Genomic DNA, 22216 nt, shown 5'->3' with positions numbered 1-22216 from the left:
ACTAAACTTGGCTGAATCACCAGGCAGGATGGCACCGTCTGACTTCTGATGCCATCGTTTGTGTCATGCTTACTCTATTACACAGTCACTGTCAACTCAGCACTTCTCAGGAACATTGACTGCACCAAAAAAGAAGGAAATATCGTCTTCTCTAGCCCTCCTTCTCAAGAGCTTCGCTCTATGTAAGTTCTCTCTGTAAGTTTCACATTTACAAATAGCAGCTTATTCTTGCTGAGGTATCTGTCCTATATTCACTGCTGCCTCAGCTTCTTGTTATCAAACGTAAGCCTATAAAAGATGAGAGATTCACAACACAAGAAATAATTCTACAGAATATGAAATTTTACATGTTAACCCTTGAACTATCATCTCAAAAAAAAAGAAAAGGACACTTGCTAAGTTTTTTTTACACTTGAGAAAATGAATTTCTCTGTTTATCAGCTAGCTAATACATCATTTATCAATTAATCAAATTAATCTGTAAATATCAATGTACTTTAGAATCTCTCGAGAACTGTGAAATATTGACAGAACCACAAATGTTCAGAAGGAAAACATCATAGCAGAAGATGATAAAAATATAGCATGAATGCTTTCCACAGAATTAGGGATTTGACAGAAATTACTCAGTTAACTACTTACCATAGTCATTATCATAAAAAATGATGAACTTCTGCCAGGCATATTCTGTGATCACTCTCAAGATGACATCATTTAAGTAGACAGGGGGGCGGACAGAGAGCGTGTAGTCATCATTGCGGTTGCTCCTGGTGAGCCCACAGCTGCTTCTTGGTGTTCCTCCTGTTGAGCGCTGGATGAAAAGGTGAGGGATGTGCATGGCATCTGCCAGTGACTGCAGGGAACCTGCTGATGTGCAGCCAATGGAGCTCACAAGGGCCAGGATGCCTTGGTTCATGAGGTCACAGGCTGTAAGAAAACACAGTAAAGTTCTAGATGAGAGCAGTTCAGTGTACAGGGCCTATTTTTGCTGCATTCAGCCTATTTTGCTGAAATGCAGACACTGGGCACTGAAATGCAACATTTTCAATCAAGGGAAACATGGACAAAATTTTGTATGTTGAGTAAATCATGAAGTCATAAGGTTTCTAGGTTCCCTTTCAGCTGTCTTGGAGTGAAAGCTGAAAGATTTCCTCTTTCACCTTGCCCAGAAGTGAATTATGTCTTCAGAGTGGAAGCTAACTCCTGGACTTTTGAGAAACCTTGAGTGCAAATTCCAGCTACCAAATTAATGTGACTTGCCAAGTAGATAAGCACTTTTCTGTCTAGCACAACAGCTCCATAGATAGCATGGATAGTATCATAAAGAGAAAACCTGAAGAAATAGCAAGTCTCACTGTCAACTTTAAAAAAAAAACAAAACAAAACACAGAACGGGATTAGATATATTAACTTTGCTAACCAAATAACAGAGTTGCTATTGGCTTTTAAGAGATGTATGAGATAATCTTATTTAACTTATCCTTTTGTTATGTGTTTTCTTTTCCTTATAAAAAAAAAAGAAAAAAAGAAAATACTTTCAAAACTCAGTGAACAGTTTTATGTATTCACTCTCCTCACTTCCTTAAGAAAGACATGGTGTTGCTTATACCAAAAGCACCCTGTAACTAATTGTTCAGTTAATGATAGCTTTACGAGCAGACAATCTGAAGTACTATACAAATGACAACCATATTAATACCAGAGATGTTTATCGTGATTAATGTTAATGCAATCAATAAATACCAAAAGAATTAACAATGATTAGGTCTGTAATTCTGAAGAATTACCCTGTGAAACAAAGCAGAGTCAAGTGTTTATGTTGGGCTCCTAATAGAATTGAGAGCTTGAATGAGGAAGCAATACAAGCTTGTAGCATAATTCCCCAGAGTACACCCAAAGCCAAATTCTGAAATACTCAGTTTGCCACTGGCAAAACTTTATATGCACTTACTCTGTATGTGCATGTGGAAATTAGATAATGGGATGGTAAATAGAACCACAGAACCATAGAACAGTAGTATGCATTTACCTACTCACATCTAATATTAACTTTGCATTTACTTGTCTTTCAGGAATATTCTATGCACACAACAGGTGCGAGCAAAGAACAGGAAATGAACATAGGAGAATATATTCCCTTAAAAATATAAAAAACACTCTAACAGCAGACCTGTTGTCTTATATCATATGTCTTACAATGAATAATGTTTTAGTCCACAAACACTTATTGATTGAAATAGGAATATTTACAGCATGAGGAATGATTCAACTTGATTGAAATAGGAATATTTACAGCACGAGGAATGATTCAACTTGAATGGAGTAACTGCAATCAGGCTCATGGGGAGCATGACTTTCTAGTCCAAGGATGGCACTGGAGATCTTAAATGCAGAGAAACACTTTCTTAGAAATAAAGCACACTATTCTCATTAAGATAGTGAGATATGGAACATGATACCAACGAGGCTCTAACTGATAACAAGCTCCTCATGCAGATGAGAGGATAACTGTTCCCACAAGTTTTCCAAGTGTTCCTTTGTATTTGCTTTGAGCATACCACAGCTTTTGGGCCAGCTGCTAGGCTTTAGGTTAAAGCTAATAATGGATTACTAACACTCATAACTAATCTTCTCCAGAAAGTTATTGAAAAATATCAGTGCATCACAAGTTTCTAATATGCAGAACATCTTAAAATTCTCATAGGCTATCCACCCAGGATGCTACTTGCTTACATTTCTCATCATCCTCACTCACAGGAAAGGAAGAAGTTTGTCACACTGTTTAGCAAGTTTCTGAGAATCTCTCTCCTGATACAGTTTTTTTTCCCGAGATTACTACTATTTCTAAGCTGTATATTCTGATGAAAATGCTACTGCTTGAGAAAAAAAAAAAACAAAACTATTTTTATTGCTATATTGATCAATATCCATCAACAAATACCCAGAGCTATTTATATTTCAATAGTTATCCTTCCTGCTAAATATCGATGAATAAAATCAATGCTAGATTTCGCAGAAGTCTGCTTTAATTCAACAAAAATGTAGTACTAGAAAGTCCCGATACCACCCAATTAAATAAAATATGGAGTGTGACATCCCTGTTTCTCAGACATATTTAAAAATATATCTGAGTCAGCCCACGTTGCAAAAAGTAGCTCAGAGATGTGTACATTTACAGGCACACTTTCAGACTGAGAATAATCAGCACACTCACTGTAACACCAGATAGTGGGAAATATGTTATTGAAACATAAAGGGGAAGAAAGCAGCAGGGAACATTTAGCTCCACAGGGCCAAATGCTAATATCAGCAAACAAAACGTATAAAGGCTTAAAACCTTCTCTCTTGACACTGAACCATGTTCATTTGTTACAATAGCCTCAGGACTGAAGCTGCCCATTTAGATCTTTCTTCCATGGTATGTTTGTGAGAACTGTACACACTGGGGTTGGAGCAATATGCACTTAATTACGCTTGCAAGTTGAACTTATTCCTGTATACTTAGGGATTGTACTATGCGATACACAGAGTTAAGTGCTGGAAAAAGGGTTGTTATCTCAGAAACAGTTTTTCTAGAGAATTAGTGTATGGGTTGCAGAGATCACCTCTGAGTCAGAATATGACTATTACTTTTTAAACAGAAACATAATTTCTATAATATATATAAACAGAAAATAAAGCTTATACCTTATAACAGAATCACATATGTCATACTAGCATGTACAATATTTGTGTATTGCTTAGCCAAACAGAAATTCTATTGGATCCAGCAGAAGTTACTTGGTAAAATGTGAGACTGAGTTCTACATGTTTTCTTAGCCCCTTTTCTCCCCCATCATCAAAAGCTTAGTTGAATCCTTCACCAAGTAATTAAAATCTTGCCACTGTATCTTAACAATGCATTAAAAGCTCTAGTTCAAACCACCTGGAAACCCTGTTTGCACTTTTTTGAACCTGAAATATTCAAGTTATATTTTACCCTGTGTTAAAAAAGAGTCCATACGCACACAAAATTACTTAAATGGCAGTTTGCCTTTCAACACGGATACACTGAAGTCACTACGATCTTAAAGACTGCATTTCCAAGCTGACACTTGATCTACTGATACAATCAGATTTTATTAGCTTACCACCAAGATACAAAAATATTGATGCATCTTTTAAGGCCTCGCTCAGGACAGGAAAAATGCCAAGTTCAAATATACTTACATACTCTTCCATTGCAAACTCAACAGTGAAGGAACAAACACTACTGTTTCACAACATCTCTACACAGAAGCTGTACGGACATTAACTCACCCTCCTAAGAACCAGGTAGCAGATGCTACTGAAAATTGTATCTTCAACAGCTGAAATTACAAAACTGTCCAAAGATTTTAAAATATCATGTAGAGAGAATATTGAATGCCTACAGAACAATATAAAATGTTTGTCTATTTTAGATATACATATCGACTCTCTTGTACAACCCATGCTTGTATACACACTCAGATTTACATTTCACTTCTCAGTTTATTTTCACTTTCTCTAAATGCAAAGTTACTGAATTTCAAACACTGATAGCCTGACTGTCAATTAAAAATTACAACATCTTTAAAAATCATTATTTTTGAGTAAAATCCCTTCTAATTTGGTTTGGCATGGATAGCAGAAATACTAAGTCACAGCCTGAAGCAGTAATTGAGCAAGCAGGTGGGAAGGCAGGGCCAACTCAGGGCAGCTCACGTGCATGCAATGTACCTGAGTGAGCAGAAGGGGTGTAGTCAGGATCCACCCCTTCCCAGACCTCACATAAGGGTTGGCATTTTATCAGGGTATGTTGCTGTACATCTCTGCATACATTCCAAAATGTATGTGACCAAGCTTAAAAACAGATGTATGAATGTGTAAGAAATAATAAAAAAAGATTACTAAGATTTAACTCTTGCAATTTGTGACAGTTTTCTTTCTCATTTTTCACTTTTTTAAATAAAAATTATCATGAGACCTCTTGTCTTCAGTAATGGCCTTACTTTAAACTCATTTAATTTGCTGATTACACAAAAGCAACTACCTGATAAATCACTGCTTACCTAAAAGGTTGCTCAATTTGCTCCCCATTTCAACACAACAGCCAGGAAACATTCACTCAGGTCAGAGAGAGAATCATTGAGTCACCCAGGTTGGAAAAGACGTTAGAGATCGAGTCCAACCACAACATAACCATACTACCCTAACAACTTTCTGCTAAATGTTGTCTCTGAGCACCACATCCAAACAGTTTTTAAACACACCCAGGGATGATGGCTCAACCATCTCCCTGGGGAGCCTTTTCCAGAGCTTAAGAACACTTTCTGTAAAGAAGTGTTTCCTGTTATCCAACCTGAACTTGCCTTGGAGCAACTTAAGACCATTTGTCTCCTTGTCCTGTCACCTGTCATCAGGGAGAAGAGACCAACCCTGCTCTTGCCATAAGCACCTTTCAAGTATTTGAAGAGACCAGTAAGGACTCATCCCATCTCCTTCAGTTGCTCCTTGTAGGGAATATTCTCCAAACCCTTCACAAGCCTTATTGCCCTTCTTTGGACCTGCTCTAGCACCTCAATGTCATTTCGGTACTGAAGTGCCCAAAACTGAACACAGTACTTGAGGTGAGACCTCACCAATGCCAAGTGCAGGGGCAGGATGACTTCTCCAGTCCTGCTCACCACATCATTCCTGATAAAAGCCAGGATACCATTGGCCTTCTTTGCCACCTGGGCACAATGCTTGCTCATATTCAGCTAACTGTTCATCAGTACACCAAGGTCCCTTTCCATCAGGCAGCTTTCTAGCCATTCTTCCCCAAGCCTGTAGGGTTGCCTGAGAAAATACATCCCCTGAAAACTTGAGTTTTTTTCCCCACGCATTACATGAGAAAAGTACTTGCAGATTTATTAATGCAATCTGAAAATTAATCAATTCTTCCATAATCCTGTTTGTACTAATCCAGATCTGGAGAAGGATAAACACCTGATTTAAGGAGCAAAATTCAACATGAGGTGATTTGAACACCTGAAAAACATATTCTAAGAAATCAGAACTTCTATGTAATTTTTATAAGCTGTTGTTTCTTGTTTTCTATCAAAACAATATGCTGCTGACTGTTCTAGAAAATTTTGCTTAGTTTCAGAATGCTGATGAAGATGGAGCAACAATAGAGTGCAAACTCCTCCTTGTGAAGACTAAGGAAAAATGGTAATGCCTTGATTTCTTCTACACAGATGCTCTCCTCCCTCCAGCAAGTGGTCACACTAACCACAAAAGTAGTTTTTTGCCTGTCATCTTTAAACTGTACCAAAACATTCATGAATTCATTGCAAAAAAATGCTCACATACAAGAAAGAAGCCATAAAGTTACATGAAGTTCAAAAGATAAAGTACAGTCCTCTCCAGTGTTTCCAATCCTAGAGCTTAGTCTCAAATTTTTAATAAAACATTTTAGTCACTTTCAGATAGCAATTCTGCTTTAGAAAATCATTCTTCCTTCATAATACAACAGTTCATCTCAGTCTTAGAACTGAATTATTTAGAAATGAGTGACAGCATATTTTTAACATATCCTGAAAACTAGTCAGAAGGAAATAGCAGTAAGATCTGAGGAAAAAAATAAGTATTATTCAGTATACCTTAATTTTTCTCATATGGTTACAGAAAGCTGCTTCATCTGCATTTTCTCTGTAAACATTAACAAACTGTCCTCCCCACTACACAACTCAGACTGCCAGCAGTATTCGAAATTCACTTGCAATTGAAGCGTAAGAGAATTTAGTTTGTTTAGACTCTAAAAACGAACTTGTATTTAAGTTTTAACAGATGAGCTTGCTATGTTTTGAAGTTTCTTTGGGAAAAATAATCCAAAATGCTCATTTCTAAAGAATAAATTATAAGGGTAGAAAACATTATCAGAAAGAGCATTTGCATCTCTGGTGTGCAACCAGTTTTGGATGTTTTCACTAACAAGCCCACTGTGAAGTATTTTTTGGGGTCAGACTTCCTTCCGTACAGAGGCTCTACCAATTACAGTAACATGAAATCCACCACATTAAAATTTAATTCATCTGAGACTTGAAAAATAAACTAGAAATCTCACAGGTCTGGAGGGAAGTAAGACCTCTACAAAATGTCATTTTGACACCATTCTTTGAAGGATGCAATTAGAGATTCAAGTGAGTGCATCTTATAAAACCAAGTTACAAAGACTACTCCTAAATGGAACACTCAAACAATATCTTTTTGGCCAAAAATTCAGATAATTTTGCCTCCAAGTCAACCTCTAGATCTTTTGTTAAATTCTACAGAGACACATAAGGTGATTGTTTTGACAAATTATCACAGCAGGCAGATAAACAATAGAACTATTTTTAAAACTTAACATTTCTCAAATCTGTTTTCACTGTTGCACCCACACTTTGGCTCAGAATGAGGAGTGATGGCTCCTCACATTCAGAAGCCCTGAACTGCCTTGAAATACATTTAAAAATAGTATTTCAAAAAATTTACATGGCTGCAAAACCTTAGCTGAATAATGGCTTTCTCCAGCACCTCCTCTACCATGTAAAGGTAAGTAGATTGCAGAAAAGCACCACTGCTTTTTAGGGTGCCCATGGTGAAAAGGTGTAGAGAAGCTGTGTTGTGCTGCTGGCAGTCCTGGCTAGAGGAGTGGGTATCAGGTACAGTGCTGCTATATCAATGCTCAAATGAGCACTAATTGAAGAGAAGCAGAGAAAGAAGGAAGTACAACCAATTAAAGTCAGGCAGTAACTTGTACTGGAGAAAGGGCTAAAGATAACACAAAATTAGCCTCAATCCTGACATCCCAACAAGGATGACTATCCGCAAAGTTCATCTAGCTGACTAAAGAATAAACAATGAGTGGAAACTCCCAAATCATCCCTTTTTTGGGTGCTGATCCCTTGCTAGCGTGAGCCAAATTCCATCTACTGCTAGCATCTTTGTTCAAACTGTTGTATGAGCAATTTCCATTCATCCATTAAAGAAAATTAAAACTTTTTATTTTATGCATAGCCCATGGTAGATCATAGTTCATTACCTACTTTAATGATGAAGCTTGTATTACTTCAGTACAACTTCCTCCATTCTTTCTTCCCTCATCTTTGCCCCTGTACTGTTTCTGAATCTTTTAATTTTCCTTACCGGCACACTACTTGAGAAGTTATTAAGCAGCACGTAGTGTCTGATACCCTTTTTAATAGCTAGTTGCCTGCTGCAGAGCAGACAATTGCTGCATAGCAGCAATTATATGGAAACAAAAAGACTGAGTCTTAAAGAAGCTTAATATTAAATTGAAGACAGTTTTATCAGAAGATAACACCTTAGGATTTAGTCTACTTCTGTGTTCTCTGAAAGTCCATGTAGAAGTATTAGGGGAAAATCCATTAACAACAAAACATGTTTAAATCTCGATCATTAACAATTCTCATGTTACGGACTTGCTCAGAACAAGACACAGCAGAACACTTCTAAGAGAAAAAAAGTTCCTAATGACATTTGACAAAAAATACCTTTTCTTCACTACCTATCCATCAGATTGTCAGGTAGTTCTTCCTTCCAGTCTTTCCATCTCAGACCCAACTTCTCTTTCCTATCTTTTTTCATCCCCAAAGTACTTCAGAACTCTCTTTTTCATTCTCCCATGTCCTTTTTTCCTTCCCTCTTCAGCATCTGCTACAGCCAAAGCAATGCACTCTTCCTCTTTATGTATCCTCCCCCATATCTTTTTGTTCATTTTTCTTCTCCCACCTACTTGAATCCATCTCCTCCAAGAACAAAACACAAAATCTGGAAGATTTGGCATCAGGCTGAGAATATAAAGGTTCAGATCCTGTTCCTGTCTCTGCCATTATTTTGTTGCATGACTTTTTTTTGGATGAGCAATCTGATTTCTCAGGATTATGAATAGATTATGATACTGCAATATCTTTATAAAACAATTTTGGGTGATCTAAATGCAAAGGATTACTGTCATCCCCTCCCTCTACCATCAACGTTTTTCACAGTTAGAAAAAATATTTCTTAGTATAACTCACATTGTGTGAAGTTCCTTTACATGTCCCCTCATGAGCGCTAACGTTTCATAATTCTCCTTTCTTGTCTGAACTATTAGTATGGACACAACAGGCTCTGCTGGAGAGATGCAGTGTGAAGCACAATAGCACAACCTAGTCCAGGGCAGACAAAAGAACACACAGCTGGTAGCATTAGTCTGATTGGAAGCTCTACAATGGAAAGAGCTGCCTGTGCTGCCCTGGATGAGCTTGGCATTTTCCCAAGCACAGATATTACTGAACAATACTGCTCAAAATAAGGCCATCCCCAAAGGAAAGAAAAACTGTGAATACCAATCTGGGAGCTTTCTCTCCTACAGTGCAAACAGCAAAGGGGACAGAAAGGTGACAGTAGAGTAACTTTTTATTTAATTATTTATTTATTTTTGTGTGGCACTGCAGAGGAATCTATTTTCATAAGCCAAAAAAAAAAAAAAAAAAAAAAAAAAAAAAAAGGATAAGGGGAAGCAAAAAAGACATGCAATTAAATTTCTCTTTTCAAAGAGAAAGAGGAGGCAAAAGAGGCAGTTCTACTAGACAAGTGAATTGAGCAGAGTGATTTGAAGACCAAACAATAATAAGGCTAGATCTTGCATGTGCCATGAAATTGAGAAACAGATCCTACATTAAGATAAAAGACTTTTTATGAGAATAAAAAAGAAAGAAAGGAAGACACTACATCAGTTGCAAAAAAAATACATGGGTGTGAAAAACCTTAGAAGCCTGCAGGATTTCAGAACATCACTTCCATTAGCAACTTAGCCACTCAGGAAAACCTCAGACAAGTCAAAACAACTATCACCATTAGTATTTGCTAAGAATAGACATTGTACTTATTTCTGAGTGACACATAAAATAACAATCACATTAAGAATAAAAATATCAACTGCCTCTTATAGAATGCTTTTATTTTGTAACTCTGAAAATCCTTTGCAAAGAAGCTCAGCATCTTTGTTTCTATTTCACAGAAGACAATAGTTCTGCCAAAGGGAATTACTTGCCCAAGGTCAGAACGCATACCAAGGAAATTGTTTTCCATGCCAAACTAAAACATGTACAAAGACTGAAAACAATGTCTTTTGTTGGAGCTTCTCTTTGTTTGTTTTGAGCATTAGTGTTCAACTAAAAGCATTTTATGTTCTGAGCCTAATATAACCAAGCTTTATGAAAATGAATGATTTGAAAGGAAAAGCAATGTGGCTTACAACGATGGAATTAAATGACAAAGTTTCCCAGGTGTGCAGCAACCCCCAAGCAAGCACACTCTTGGTTATGAGGGATGTGAAACATATGCCAACACTGAGAGTCAAGCAAGCATCTAATGGCAGGTGAAAAAGGTAAATAAAGGCAGAGAGGTAGGAGGGAGACAAAGTCTTGGATGATAAAAAAAAAAAAAAAAAGGCAGAAGATGTGGAGAATATACAATAAGCAGAAGTATTCAATAAGGAAGTGTTTCACAAGGAAAATTACAGGCACTATCATATAATATTGAAATGAAAGGCTGGAGAAAACTGCACGGGAAATATACTATTACAATCAGGCATTTTGAAGAATGACATAGACTTGTTCAAATTGGGTATCCAATTCCAGCGATAGAGAAATCCAGTCTCTCAGCATATATTACTTACAAATATCCTCAACATGATTTCATATCTGATATGCAGCATAACGGGTCCTATAAGAACCTAAGGCAGCTTATCTGTGTTCATTAACTGCCATGTAAGACAGTAACAATACAGAAGGACACACTTGAATGGTGTTAAGGGCACAGTGCTTATGTAGAGATATACAAATTCAGAAGTGTTATAACAGGACTAATAGAAAACAGAAACAAAAAAAAACCCCACAGAGAACAAGAGTAAAGGAATTCAAAGAATAAAGGGCTGTAATCACAGCTTTGATGTCACAGAGATGGCTGTTAAATGTGAGACAGTAAGTAATAAAGTAGTGAGATTCATAGTTGGGAAATAATAAATCCATGTAGACATCAGGAGCAAGATCTAGGCAATATGGGAATAATGGAAGAGGAGATAGAGCAGTAACTGTGACACTGAAACAGCCAAAGCAGTCAACTGCCAATACACTGACAAATGTGTCAGTTGAAAGGGCGTTGAGGTATCAACTGAGTACATGTTATAGGAAAAGCAGCAGTAGGGCTTGGCAGCAGCTTCAGCTTGTGAAGGGAAGACAAAATGCGTGTAAGTTTGAGTCTATTTTTGCACTCCTACTCCAGGAATAATTGTGCAGTGTTCCTTTGGTGCCAGTTGCAACCTTTTCTGAGATTACTTCGACTTTAACGGTTGCAAGAGATGCCAGGAAATGATGGTAATGCAGCTTTTCTTTTTCCTTGACTTTTCCCAATGTCACAGAAAAAGAAATTTGCATAACTCTGAAGTGGAAAATGCACATTTACAATAAGGAGCATTTGGGTAACACTAAATACTTAACCTTAGTTGGAAGCAGCATTTGATCTAAGCCACAGAATCCATGAACCCCCATCAGTGCCAGATTTAAAAGCCTCCTCTGACAATGAAAGGGCACATATCCAAGAGAACACATTTCTGTGTTGGAAATGACAATCAGAAAACAATTGACACAAATCATGTTGAAGTTAAATTTCAGAACTCTATCTCTCCCTGACAAACACAGAATGTTGTAGGGTAGAAAAAAACAAAGCCTCTCAGCCTCCAAAACTGGAGCAAATAGGGTTTGCCACAGCAAGTCTGTCTACTGAAAGACATCAAAACTATGTATAGGAATCCCGTGTGGAGTGAAGCAGTGGACCAGTTGAGTTTTCATGCTCATTTTTGCTTCAAATGCAAATTATGACTTTAAAGGAAAGTCTTTTTAAAAAAGTTTAATGACTATTGGATATGTGTGCTAGTGCTTACTGCATTGCTTCAGATAGTAGTAGCTTTATTTTTTTCATTGCTGTCCTCAGACCTCTGGGTGCAGTACTTCTTGCAGCAGCTTTCTTCCCTTTCTCCAGCTCTTCCATGGAGCTGCTACAATAACTCTATACAATGAGAGAGTTACATCCACTAGAGGACCATATCTGTGTAGCACATTCACACTTTTTCATTAGTATGGCTTCACAAGTTTCAGGCAAGTTGTTCAGTCATTGTTGGACTTGAATGAGGAGTAAATGAGGCTTACCAAGCATATCAAGAGCTCCTGGTTGGGGATTACAAGTAGCAGAATTCCTTTCAGCCCACTTTCTCTACACAGTCTCCTGATGGGAGGCACAAAATTCAGGGATGGTTGCTTCGGATGTCAAATGCATCTGCTGCGTTGAACTTATGGTGTTTAGTGTTGAGTTTGATGCTAGTGGGGAAAAAAAGTCTCCCCATCACTTAGGACACAGAGCACTCAGGGATGCCCTGAAATGGGACAGGCTGATAGCTGGACTAGATGATTTCAGTTTTCCACTCAATGATTTTATGATACTAGAACAAAACTAGAATATCACATACCACCATCTCATCCACAGTACAAATGTATCATGCAGACTGAGAAGCAAGAGGCAAAGAAGTGAAAAGACTTGAATTAAATAGCATTCTTTTTATTCAAACATATTTGATACTTCTTCAGAAGGAAATATAGTAATTCCCACTTAATTATAATACAGAAAACACACAGCAGATTAAGCAGCACACACAGAAAACTGGAGTTACAAAACACACATCTTTTTCTGCCCAATTCTTAGGTAAGTAGCAGGAAATGGGTACATGTATGGGTACCACTCTAAAAGCCTAACTCTGCAGTTTGAATCCTGTGTGTACAAGGGAAATAATGCTGAATTTTCAAAAACGTTTCTTTAGGACCGAGCAGAGCAAAGATTTCTTAGTAAATTAAGTATTGCCAAGGGCATTGCAGTAATGCCTGCATGGTCTTTCCACCACTGGGCTGGTCTGATCAAAGAGCAAACACTGTCTAAGTTTCCCACAGCATTTGATTAGTGTGCAGCAAGAGGTGTGCTGCATGACAAAAAAGAAAAGAAGGTCAACTTTCAGAAATTTAATTACAGATGACTAGCTGCCAAGAGTAAATAATTTTAAAACGCATTGTAATGCATGAGTTTGCATAATTCTAGTACATTATTTTTATCGTCTATACATCTATTTCTGCAGATTTTACACAAAATTGGAGGGCTTAAGCTTAGGAAGTAGTCCAAAACTGATCTCTTTTTCAGTGGTTTTGCAAGAAGTGAAGTTTTATTACTTTTCCTAATTATAGTTAATTAACTATTAGTGAGAAGAGAGCAAACTACACATTGCAGTTTTTCTAATTTCTATGCAATCAATTATTTTCTTTTGTCAGAAGGAGAATTACATATTAAGACACCACCAATTTGCATGCCTTTTTCTTTCATTGTCTCCCCATTGGTGCTTTTGACACTAGCTTATTTTTTATAGGAATTCAATCGATAGAGCAGATTTCTTTGCTTTGTTTTAGAAACTAGATTCAAGCATTTCTTTTTTGATATATCTGCAGCATGCGTTCACACAAAAACATACATATACACACAGAAGATATCACACAACTATCTCCAGCTTTAACCTGTGTACACCAATATTCTCCACAGGCCAAATGCAAACCCAAGAGAAAGAGACAGACTTCTACTTTAAGAATGATCTCTTCTTTTCCAGCCTCCATTACTTATATCTGCTGCCTGCATTTCTAAGCCTTTAAGACATCCAACTGTAGGAAATGGTCAGCTAGTAAAACTTCAATTAACACAATTGTATATTTAGCATTAGCACAAGAGACAACCCAAAATCCAGTGATTTTGTCCCCACAATACAAAATGAAAGCCTTTTCTAGCCTGGAGCTGACATTTGAATTAAAGCAGCTTTAATTCCTTACTATACTATGTGAGCAATGACATACCACAGAAGATGATCTGCACAGAAGTTTAATACACATACAAGGATTGTTTAACTATTACACTTCTCAAAGTAAGAAATAAAAAAGTAGAGAGGAGAGAGATTAATTCTTATTCTGAATATCAGTGACATTTCTAGATCCCAAATCAAACAGTGTTAAAATCCAGGTACATTAAAGAATAGTAAAAAAAAAAACAAAAAAAAAACACCAACAAACTAGTATCTTCATGCACCTGACTTGAAAACTGGTATTTAAAACGTGGGAAAAACAGTCCAAACAAAATATCCTTCACAAAAGCCTTGCTTATAGGAGTTTCCCCATTAATTTAACAACCTGACCTCTTTCTTCTATTAAGAAACATCTTTTCTATCCAACTATTCGACTGTTGGTGACACTCGTCACTTAGCACATACAATGACTGAGTTTTGGTAGAGATATAAAATTGTGATTACAACTACCTTGACAAACTGTGAAATGTCTCCCAGATCTGGCATCCCGCATATCCTATATCCTAAATCCACCCAATGAAGTCTTTTTTCCCTAAAACTCAGTTTCTCTCAAAAGTGGATGAACTGCTTTGCCTTATACTTATTTTGTCAACATAAATCAATAATAGTACTTCTGTAGCACAACAGACCACAGCCACAGTTTTACTTTGGAACTTGTGCTCACCTTACTTTTGAAGGTTGCAACACGAAACAATTAGCTATAGAGTTATTCCCATGGTTAGTTACAATTGAATTCTCAATATGAGCTTCCACAGGGAGTCTTGGAGCTCAGATACATGTACAAAGCTTTGGGAAGTTCTTCATATCTGTCACCAAAAACCATGTTTGCCAGTGTCATTAGAGAACAATGAAAGGTACCACAAAAGCTTTTATGAAAGCTGGCAGAAGCTTTAGAGAGTGCAGATCTCACACCACCTTCACACTTCAGCTGTTCCAGGATCTGATTCAGATATTTCTCAAAACCAACAAACCAGGGTTTGCTTGGAGATACAATCCTCAATATATCACATCCGAGCACCTTGTAATCACACACATACTGAAATGTCATTGTGTCACGTGTGTCTATCTGCTAAAGGACAGCTTTCTTTACATGCAAATTTTTTTTATACCTGGGAGTATTACAGAAATAGAAGATCCTTCTGTCTGCAGAATATGTAAACTGTCCATTGCCTTTGGTTATTGTCTTTTTGCTGTTAATAGGATGTGGCACAGGCTCAGGGATGCAAGCTAACACATCCTGCTGCAGAGCTAGGGACTGCTTTTGTTTGTAAATTGTTTCCTCCTTTCACAAAGAAAGACTATATCACATAATGCCATTTCAGTTGACAGATACCATTGTCTTATTCTTAACAGATACAGCAGCAAAGAGAATTGTTAACAGTACTGGTGTTATGAAAAATAGATTAGACAAACAATACATTTTAGAAAAAACGCTACTCACTTGATGAAGGATAAAATTACAAGGGTGATGTTCAAAAATACAGTTGAACTAACGAGGATTAGTAATTCTATGAATTCAAAACTTGCCCACTTCAAGCATATGGATTTTTAAATAGCATGGCCTTGGGATGTTAAAAATGCCTGGACAAACGAGATCAAGGAAAGAGTCTGGCACTGGGGAGCAGACATCAGAGATAAAAGAAAAGCTAATAAAGACTGCTTTTTGTCTATCATTGTTTTTCCCACATTCATTTAAGACATCAACCAAGGGAAACTATACCTTTCACAAATGTACTTTTTTCACCATTTCACATTTATAGTTCCATTTGTTTTACCAAGCTGGTAAGAACAGGACAGGGATGCTGTCATATATATTGTAAACTCTGGCAATTTAAACAAATTAAAAACCTGGTCTTACAAATCAAACTACTAACAAATTCCTAAATCAATCTAAAACACATGGGGAAAAAAATTCAACAAGTCCAGTCAAATCAGGCACTCTATAATATTATGTTTACAATATTAAAAGAAGGTCCATTACAGTTCATAACAACTGCATCATGAAATTTACCAATTCAGGTCATTCAGTAAATATATGTTTTAGGCTATAAGACCAAAAGCGGAATCAGAAGTAAAGCTTTGACTTTATCTTAGTGGGAAATCTTTAAGACTGAGTAAAGTTGTTTTGGGCTGGATGTGTAAAACCTCCAGCACAGATAGTCTGCTGCGGGATTTAACTGTCATGTCACAAACACAGTGTTTTAGAAGACTTACATCAGGATCTCTTCAAAACTCTTACCAGCAGTTGTTTTTGCAAGCAAAGGTCACTAGTTTTTCATCCAGAATACTGCTGACATCCTCAAATTCTGGAGTTAAATCAGTTCACCTGAATCTAGGCTCATAAACCCTACTCTTTACTCATTTCCTGTGCCAGTGCTGAATCACTTCTCCTCTCTTTGATGTGTCCCTTACAACCCAAATGCAGATATATATTGAGAGCCTGCAGTACTGAGAATATTTCCTCCATTAATTACAAACTTGCCTGAAAACAATCTTCGTTGCCCTGTTTACTTGGGAGAGACTTACCAGTTTTTAATTGAGTAGTGCTGAATTCAATCAGCCAATAGGCAATTAAAGTAATCATTCAGGACACAGTCTTCCTCTTTCCCTTGTAATGACACCTCACAGGCCTGCTGCACCTTAGACAGAAATACATTCAGTGGTGAATCTCAATGCTGCCTCTCCGACCACTGCATTTCAAGCAAGCTGTAGGACTTGAGTTACAAGGAGTGTAACCCAAGGGACTGGCAGCCCATTATTTTCCCATCAGAGACTGTGTCCTTATAGCACAGTGATTATGAGAGATGCAAGTTGAAATCCCTTGTGAAAGAAGAAAATTTATGCCTTCTATATCCTGACAGCATGCAGAAATCACTCAGCTATCATGTAAAAGAAGAAAATATTTTCCCTTAGGAGTTCTGTGAACCTAGACTCTAACCTCACTTACTGCTTCCAAGAAAAAGTTTTGCAAACCATTTTGTCTCGAGTAGAAAGACACTTCTCATCTACTGGAATAAACTTTTCATTTTACTCTAGTCTTTAAAGCTCTTGTTCTCAAAGCCAAATCAAGAAGTGTAATCTTGCATCATCCAAGCTGTCTTTAGCATACTGCTGAGAAGGTATGTGGAACACGCATCCAGCAAGCATTTTACAGGAAAGGAATTACAATCATCTCCCTGCTCTTAAGCACAAATGATATGGCACTCAACTGAAACAGGGTAAATGCACAGTGCTGCCATTGTAATGCATATATTTAATCTTATCCTGTTATGATTTAAGAGAACAGAGGTAATTTGACCCTTTTTACCGCAGAGCTTTTGATAAAATCAAAAATTTACACTCTATCCTAGTACCCAATACCATCCCCTATGTCGAAGTCTTTTAATCTTCTTTCCAAATGTAAATAGATATCTCTCTGAAATTCATGTATGTAGAAGCTGATAAAGATAGAATCTCTCCAATCCAGAAATATAAGCACAAGAACAATATGGTGGATTTTGAAAAATAAATGTACAGTGATTAATTATGGGTAGATGTCATTGTGAAATTAAACAAAGTGCACAGTAGGATTTGGTGTTTAACCAGTATTTTGCTATTTTTCAGATGATTGCCAAAAAAAAAAACAAAACAAAAAAAAAACAAACACTAGTGAGTATTACTTGTCTAAGAGGGTGCATTGTCTTTTATTTTCTAACTAAAGCCTCAGAGGCAAAACAAAATGCAAATAAGATAGTACAACATCTGAACACAGAAGAAGAAACCGAAACTATACAATGCTTCAAGGATTATACTTCAAAACACTTCCTGCCATTCCAATAGAGACAGTTATCTTGGTACCTAAAAATAAAAAACTTAACTTCAGGCACTTACAGGTATCCACTCCGTACCTTCTAATTCCACTTAGATTTTACTCTTCCCTGAAATTGAACATACTATGACGTGGGGACTACAAGTGAGTAAACACTGTTGTGGTTTTTTTTGTTTTTTTTTTTTTTTTCCACAAGACACTGGTAATGGATATTAAATGCAGGGCTACCTGGGAAACCATTTATCTTACCTATAAATATTTTGAAATTTCAGTAACCTTCCGTGTTTTGCATCCGAACAAATTCAATTCGCGTAAAAATCTGAGATTAAAAAAATATTACAAACAGATGACAGTGTCCAACCTTCAAATCTTGACTACACTAAGTGGAAGAACACAGGTGAAAGAGAACAGGTAATTACATTTGCAAATAGAACCTGCTGCAACAGGAAAGAGAAAATTAGGGTCATAAAAAAATAAGCTACTGTCCACAGCATTTATCTGGAATAAGGGGAAAACAGAAAATTCCACATGCTGACCTAAATCACTGAAAACACAGATAGGAAGGCAAATAGTCTATATTCTGCTAACATGTTAACTTGTGTGTTTACTCTGGAATAATAAGTAAATAAATAGTGGATAAACAAATATTTCCAACTAAGTCCTGCTGAAGCATGCACAATAGCTCAATTTTTTACACATAATGGAAAAACAAAATCTCAATGTAACTCGCACTAGCAGTAATTAATTTGGGCTGAGTGGCAAAATCAGGTCAAACCCGAACCTCATACAAGCTAAAAGGAACTGCTGTCAAACAATGGCTCAAACAAACAAAAAAAATCCACTGTGCTCTCATTTCCCCTCTATTTCTTTGGAACAACTCTTCCTAAAGGAAAGCTGACTTAGCCCATAATACTTACGAGAAAGATTAAAGAACTATGAAGTCTACACAACAGACCTGCTCTGTATCAATTGGGATGTACTGCTCAGTAATCTTACTTCAAGAAAAGCACTAAGCAACATCATATTAGATCATATTAGGTTTCTGGAGGCAATACTGCTGCTAATACTAACTGTCAGGTTTCACTCTGTTACCCTTTAGGAAGCAGGTGAAAACATCAAGGACACTTGCCTGGTTGTTTATCCCACACAGGCTATTTCAAGTTTAAAGGGGAAAAAATGGGAGGAAAAAAAAAGAACAAAAGGATAAAAGGAGAAAAAAATAAAAAAGGGGAAAAAGGGAAAAGGGGGAAAAAAAGTTCACAAAGAAGAGCAGGAAATTAATCCAGATTTTTTTTTTTTGTGATGATTCCTTAAACATTTACAAGACAGTGCCACATTTTATTTCATAGCTTCATATCTTTTCAAGGATTTATAAAGCCTTGTTAGAGCATAAATATCTGAGCATCTTCAGCAGGTTGAGAGCAACTCAGATAAAAAAGTAAAGCAGTGAAGAAAACGTTTATTTTTCCCCTCCACCTGGCATTTGTAGAAATCAATATTCTCAGATTTATGAGAAAACAAGCAGGGGACACTACGTTTCATGGCCTTTACAGAAGCAGAGTTCCTGTTAGCTCCACCAAAGAAATGTCAGATCACATTGACAGCCCACATCAGCAGCTACCCGAGAGCCATCACATTGACTAAATATCCTGGAAATGGGGAGCTGAGTCATCAGCTGGAAAGTGCTAAGAAGCTGTCAAATAAAAACCAAAACACAGACAGAGGATACTGTGTTGTTTGTAGCCAGAAGAGAACACAAAAATAGGTCTTCTAGTTAGAAACTATTTTTGGTGCTACAGAGAAGTGATGAGCAAAGGTGATCTCACAAGATAACAGCACATCATAACTACTCCTGCTAGCACATTGGCCACAAGGTGAACGGTCATGGTGTGCTAACTCGAACTTCACAAGCAAAATCTATAGGATTTATCTGTAGGAAATAGAGACTGATGTTTAACTGCAAGCACTACAGCTTCGTTATCATAGAAAAAGCAATCAACCGAAGCGTCACATCCCTTCAAAATGCTGCACCGATTTTTAGCTTATTTAACAGAAAGAGGAAAAAAAAGAGAAAAAAAAATCCGCATAAATGCTTATTAGTTATGAATGATCTGTTAGCTCATCTGGCCAAAGCAGTAAAAATAGTGACTTTTGCGAATGGATGTTGGCCTAAACACAGGTCAATCAATCCATTATAATTTAAGTGCAAGCTGCTCTGATAGAGGTATTAGTTCCCCACTACATTGCATACTTCAGTATAAGAGTTAGAAACAAACAAATGATGTTGCAACCAGAGACCTCGAGGACTGTATCTCATCAATGACTCACAGAATTCATAGAGAGCTTTGTTAATCAGGCACAATGATTTGTTCAAATGTCATACACTCACAACACATGAGATGTATTTATTTTTCAGAATAACTGATTTCCTAGAAGGAGGAGCATATAGATTGTATATTCTCATATCATCTTGTGTGGAAGGAATAAAATTAAAAAACTGGTGCCATGCCAATTTGTCCTAACTCACATAAATAAACAATTTTAAAAAAAACATGCCATATCTCTATAATGTTAAATATGTAATAGCCTTCTTTCTAGAATGACAGACAGATATTTTTATGATATTATGAATATAATCGAGTAAAGATCAAAGAATTTCGCTAAAATCAAAATACAGAAAGAGATTTCCACATACCCAGAAAATGATGGCAATATATCCTGCATTCATTACCAGTCAGCTTATGCCTTGCCAACTACCTAACTCATTCCAAATGCTTTAGCAAGCTCAAATTGACTATAGTCCATTTTGGCTGCAACATTCAAAATATGTCCTTCCGTTCATGTGTATTGCAATCATTTTGGAAGCACTAAAGCTAGACATTACAATTACAACATGCATTACTCAAGCATTTATATGCTCTATTTGGCTATTTTTATCACATTCATGCATGCAAGTATATATCTCAAATTATTCAGACCAAATCAATTTTAAATCATTTAAAGCATAGAAGAACATGATGTTCACAACACAAATGAATGCATCGAAGACATTTCTTGCTCAGTAACAGGAAATATTTCTCCAAAAGCTTTATTTTTAAGGCCATCTGTGTTTATTCTTTAGCTTAATTAGGAATTTCATTAGTTGGTTTCTATTTCATGTGTTGGTTTCTATAAGCAGACTACTTCATAGATGCTATCAATCTAGGTTCATTTTGTTACACAACTTGAATTCAAGAGAGGAATACAGGCTAAGAGTCGGCTTATTTCTATGAGATTCCAGGAAACCTGTACAACTGAGCTGAATTTATTTTCTTGGCATAGCAGTTTCCTCTTATACTTCCTAGACAGAAGAATGAACTAAACTACAAAAGATAGAACCAAAAAGTATTTCTTGGCACTTGAACACTCAAGAACTTCTCCTCACTAAAACCCTTTCTCACCAATGAAAGCTATATTAACACAACCTACTACACTGCATGATATACGCAACATTATATATAATAAAAATCACCCAGTTTCATTATTAAATTTAGGAACTACAATGGAGAAAGCACAGATCTGAATATTCGTTTGCCAGTGTCCTCTGATAACCATGAGGAAAAACTAACACCATAATTACAGATGCTTAGGGTGAATTGAAAAAAAAGACAAGAAAATAATATACAACTATTTTCCCCACTAGGCACTGGGACTCTGATTTCAGAGCACTGTTAGTAACCACTTTCTGTTGTTTAGTCTCAGGAAAACCCTATTTGCAAATGAAATAAACGTCTGCCCTGAGGAGGCTACTAGGTTCCATGAAAAGTAGTAGCAATTGCAGTGATGACTAGAAAACAATTATGCAAACACAAAGTTGCCATCGGTTTGTACATCTGCTAGGTTGGTGGTGGAGAGGATGGATGATAAATGAAGCCAACTGAAGCTGTGAGAAAATGAAAGCTGCTGTCTACTTTTAACAGAGTAACAAATAAGAGTATGTTAGAAATAGAGACAGGGCTATAAGTAACATCCTGATCAAATTCCTTTCAAGCTAGGGTTTGAGATAGGTACAAAGGCTCCAATTTCCATTCTTATACGTGAGTACTTGCAGCTGCCTCAGAGTCTAACCACTTGACTCTCCATGTGTGTGTCTGGTTTGGAAAAAGTATCAGCTGAGTCATCCCCTTCAGTATGGTCCAGGGAATACATAGTCATGACAGTAACTGCGCAGCAACTATCATTAAAAACAGTTTCCCAATCTGGTCTGCACTGAGCTGGCCAAAGAAGATAAAGATCCATAGTGAAAACTTAGTTCTACTGAATGCAAAATTATCCTCCCTTATAAGTTCTATTCCTATCAACAATCTTGGAAAACAAGGGATTGTTTGATCACTATTGACTCTTCAACTCTGATTTCATTAGAAGGAATGTAAAAAATATTTACCATC

The 22216-nt window shown here is 36.8% G+C and overlaps 1 protein-coding gene across 2 annotated transcripts in view; it reads right to left on the bottom strand.

The window, feature by feature from the left end:
- GRID2 (glutamate ionotropic receptor delta type subunit 2) overlaps window positions 1–22216 on the bottom strand; it is a gene marked incomplete at both ends in the record, with an annotated part of 691297 nt that overhangs the window by 285679 nt on the left and 383402 nt on the right. Inside the window, one exon of one of the 2 annotated variants that reach the window (XM_079534493.1) lies at window positions 643–927. The exons of the other annotated variant lie outside the window; for it this stretch is intronic. Coding sequence (XP_079390619.1) covers window positions 643–927 — 285 coding nt within the window. The remainder of the gene's footprint in view (window positions 1–642; window positions 928–22216) is intronic. 2 annotated transcript variants of the gene reach the window in all.

This window comes from Tetrao urogallus, assembly GCF_951394365.1.
Source record: "Tetrao urogallus genome assembly, chromosome: 4".
Classification (NCBI taxonomy): Eukaryota; Metazoa; Chordata; class Aves; order Galliformes; family Phasianidae; genus Tetrao; species Tetrao urogallus.
This window is presented reverse-complemented; position numbering and strand designations above follow the sequence as displayed.